This window comes from Astatotilapia calliptera, chromosome 15, assembly GCF_964374335.1.
Source record: "Astatotilapia calliptera chromosome 15, fAstCal68.1, whole genome shotgun sequence".
Classification (NCBI taxonomy): domain Eukaryota; kingdom Metazoa; phylum Chordata; class Actinopteri; order Cichliformes; family Cichlidae; genus Astatotilapia; species Astatotilapia calliptera.
The window spans coordinates 27,815,001-27,819,401 of NC_137436.1; the positions used below are offsets into that span (position 1 = coordinate 27,815,001).

At 45.7% G+C, this 4,401-nt stretch overlaps 1 protein-coding gene across 1 annotated transcript in view; it reads right to left on the reverse strand.

Annotated features, from left to right (window-relative positions):
- LOC113037485 (creatine kinase B-type-like) overlaps positions 1-4,150 on the reverse strand; it is a 21,525-nt gene extending 17,375 nt beyond the window's left edge. Inside the window, exons 1-4 of the mRNA XM_026194624.2 lie at positions 4,013-4,150; positions 2,357-2,570; positions 1,260-1,414; positions 239-371 (exon numbers count right to left, since the gene is read on the reverse strand). Coding sequence (XP_026050409.1) covers positions 239-371; positions 1,260-1,414; positions 2,357-2,549 — 481 coding nt within the window. The 5' untranslated portion in view covers positions 2,550-2,570; positions 4,013-4,150. The remainder of the gene's footprint in view (positions 1-238; positions 372-1,259; positions 1,415-2,356; positions 2,571-4,012) is intronic.
- Positions 4,151-4,401: the final 251 nt, after the last annotated feature.

Sequence of the window (4,401 nt, forward strand, 5' to 3'; positions counted from 1 at the left end):
TTGACCAAATACTTATTTTCCACCCTGATTTACGAATAAATTCTTTACAAATCCTACCATGTGGATTCATGGATTTTTTTTTTCACATTCTGTCTCTCACAGTTGAAGTGTACCTCTGGTGCAAATTACTGACCTCTGTCATCATTTTAAGTGGGGGAACTTGCACAGTCGGTGGCTGACTAAATACTTTTTTGCCCCACTGTACATGCGGCAGAAGATACAGGAAGTGACCTCGTACTTTCAATGGAGAGGTTCTCAATAGTGCGTCGCTCTCCACGGCTGCAGTGTGGCGGCAGACAGAAGCCACGAATGCTGCGTCCTGTGCGAACCCGAGAGCTGAGCACATAGTTTGGATCCAGATCATCTCCACCCTGAAACACAAAGGAGACACAAGAACAGGAGGGTCAGAGTCCATCACTGCCCACCCTTCAGAGGTCACCACCACCCTCAGCTGACACACCAAAACCAAATCATTGAGCCTTGCAGCCAATAAAGAGTTTAAGAGTCACTTGTTGTTGGGTAGGACTTCATGTCTGGGCTAAACACATCACATGCAAGAATTCAGTACCCTAGTGAATAATCAGTTCTGTGGAAAATAGCATCACCAATGCTCAAAGATCTCAGACTCCTGTGTGCTGATGGCCCAGGTTGGTAGTTTTACCTGTGATGAGCTCAGGGAGCAGCTGCCTCATCTGCATGCTGAAACAGACTGATTCCAGACCTGATGTTAAACCTTTCAGCAACTCACAGGTTTGAATTTAGGTTATTACTGCCTGACAGTTTAATGCCAATAAAGCTGCAGCTGAAAGAATAAAACTGTCTCCAGAGCTCTGTCCTGCTGATGGGCAGTGATGCTGAGGCTGTGATTTTCAGTCTGAATTGGATTTTAAATTCCTCAGAATTATGCAGCCCTACACCTGTCCATGTTAGTGATTATGAATCTGCTGCGAACTCCGACAATTTCATGTGGACACAAAGTTTTGACAATGCTGTGATTGGTTTTTGGCGTGAATCCTTTCGTGTTTGGTTTGTCTGTTTGAAATAGCTCCAGGACAGCTCTGAGATTAGAGCATTACATCTGAATGAGCATGTCTTCTGTAACAGGTGTGTTCACCTGTCCTTGACATTAAGTGTATGTACTGTAATGATTGTATTTAAATCGGTTTGTCCTGAATGTTTTTTCCGCTTGAGGCTCTGGTCATGAATTCCATAAATAATGAGATGTGTTTGAACTGGCTTCAGGTGAGTTGATCGTTTACCTGGAGGTTGTCAGGGTTCAGGTCCGTCTTGTGTTTGTCTGTTGGTTTGTATCCTCCATGGCGGTCTTCGATCACTGGATCCATCAGGTCTTTAAACACTTCATACGTCTCCTCGTCTCCAGCCACACAGCCCACAGTCATGATAAACGGATGACCTGTAAGGGGAAAGGATGGACAGTCACTTCCCCTTGTCACAGCCAACATCTATGGGCCTTAAAATGACTTTTGACTTCAGAGAGAAAACCTAAACATGACGGAGTGTGCCAATGGGTTTGTTTGGTCTGTTTCACAATTTCCTTGTAGGATAGTGTGTTATGGTCTTTAACGCACTAAGAGGAGCTAAATGAACTAAGGAGGATTAGAAGAGGAGGATCAGGTGGTTGGACTGAAGGTCAATACTATGTCCTGCCCTTGGGTGGGAATTATAGACCAAAAATTACCTTGATCTAATGAGTCTATCCAATTAAAGAGTTTATTATTAACAGAATCTCTCAATGTGAAGGTGACAAACACGCAAAGTTACATGTCTGGTGAAGGCTTAACTGGCTTATGTAAGAGCCAGACCAGCATCGGATAGAGGCTTGGTTCCTATTCTGAAGGTTATTGGACTAGGCTGAAGTTGTCTTACTTTGAGGAAGAGTTACTTGGACAAGGAGGTGGATCAAGGGTCTTAAGGATGTTTTGGAGAAATGGAACATGGTACAAGTGTCCAAGGGTGGAGTTGTTTAGTTGTTTAGTTGTTTATTTGGTCAGGTTTTTAGGGAGGTGTTAACATATATGCCAAATCAGTCGCCTTGGCACAATTAGCTGGTCTGGAGGAGATTTGTCTTATTTTGAGAGGAATTACCAGCACCTTGGTAAGGGGCTGTTTAAGGAGGAGGATGGTGCTTTGGGAATGGGGTACCTGGTTATTCTGAAGGTTGAATTGTGTTGGAAGAGAGGTACACAGTTTTTAGGGAGCCATTTATGTGTGACCGTTTGATGAAGGAGTGTCTACCTGGCACTGATGATAAAGTTATCTGGTTTAGGACTTGTTACCTTTGTTTGAGTTCAAGAATAGAGTTTGAGCTCTTAATGCTGACTGTGGGAGGGGTTACCTGGGTTGTCAACGCCAGTCTGGATGACATCGTCCAGGGTGAATCCGCTGGGCGTCTCCTTGTCCCTCAGGTTGGCGTACATTTCGGACGTGAGCACCTTGGCCATGTGGTTGTTGTGCTGGCTGAGGTCGGGGTACTCCTGCTCCGCCGTGTACTTCAGCTTCAACTTGTTGTGGGTGTTTCCAAAAGGCATGATGACGTCCGGGCTGCTCGCCTGCCGCAAAGCCATCGGTTACAGTCAAAGTGTTCAATAACACAGCATTACAGCATCAAACAGTTTATGTATTTGCACGTTAATCTATCTCAGACACAGAAACCGATCGCTTACAGCACTTTCCTAAACAAGTTATTGCTAAATTTGTACTGACAATAAAACTTTTACACTAAAGTTCAGTCAGTAAAAGGAGGCTGGTCACAAAGATGAAGAAACTCAGGCATGCATTTGATAACTTCTGGAAGATTTCTGGATGTGATTTGAATTTTGAATATTCATGTATTCATGTACATGTTGCTGCTAGTAAAACATTGACTCAATGAAATACACTTGATTGTTTTTGATAGGAAAGGCCAATAAAGAGGCCCATTTTCTCCACAAACCTGGTCTGAGGGTGCTGGGTCAGACTCTTCCCACTGAGGCCACTTTTTGTGGGTTTTATGGTCATGTGATCACATTTATATTGATTCTTATGAAAACATCACAATTAAAATGGAAATGTGATGAACAAAAACATGCCTTTAATGCCTTTAAATGTGACACAGTTTACTGATCAATTAAAATGATTGCTCAAACTGCCTGAGCTCTGGTCAGTCGCTGATGAAGCAAAGTCAAATGGTGAAAAACTCAGATGCTGACTCTGCAAAAATCTTTGCGACATCAGATTTTTTTTCTGCAAACTTTTAGAAACGCCTCAAACCCTCCAATCAGGTTATAAATTATCAACAACCTGATTGGATTAAGGAGCTTCTGATCTTTACTGTAACTCTCACAATTGCAGTAAAAGTACTCTGTTACTTTCCATTGGCTGTATTTATGCAGAGTGCAGACAGGATCCTGGCTCGGTATGGTTCGCTCCGGTTCGCTCCAGATCATTAAGGCCGCGGTCACCTTCAGCTCCTCACTGCGCGCACAGAATCGACTAAATCGGACCGGTTCTGACTGGCTAGAACTCTGCAGGGCTGAGTGACGTCATCAGCTCCAAAAAGCCGTGAAAATGAGGCGGAGCATACGCGCACTGTTTGAAGGTTAGACTGCTTAATGTGCACAGGCAGAGCTGCAGTCTCCGGCTGCACCGGTTCAGGAGGAATTGTATGATATTTGGAGGCTGTTGTTGAAGCTGCGCGCGCACAGTAGCAGTCCTGCAGATGAATCAGCTGACCGTAAATACCACCACGGTAAAGAAGCTTTGTGCGCGCGGGCGATGCTGACTGCGCAACACCTGCACGCAGGACGGAGCGCAAGGTCGTTAGCGCGCGCTCACACACACAAAGACACACACACACAGTCTGCAGCAGCCTCCCCGTGCGTGTGTTTGTTTCTTTGTTCTTTGACCCTCCATCTCCTTCTGACCGCGCGCCCCTTCCGACTCGTTCCTCCTGCCCTGATGCACGGCTGTATGAATGTGCTCTGCTGTAATTAGTCGGCTCGGATGCTCATACCTGTGGTTCGGTGTGCGGGATGCGGCTCTGGAGCGGGTCCGTGCTGCTGCTGCGGATTAAAGCGGCTCGCAGCCTTTTATACTCGCCCCCAGATCCTCATTGGCTCCTATTTACAGTCCATTCATTCCATTGGGCACAGACCCGCCGAGGGTCACGTGGTTGTCTCTCACCCCCCCCCCCCCCCCCTCTCTCTCTCTCTCTCTTTGTCCCCATCCTGCTACAGTTCCTTTGAGCCAGGCCTGTCAGGACTCAGCAGGTGTGAGTTTAGCCCACCATCTTTCATGTGTATATGTGCGTCCCCCAAACGCACGTTCTCTTTTTGGTCTCCTTGTTTTTCACTCAGTGATCTGTCACTAGTTAGCTAACATAAACCAATGAAAGTCTCTTAG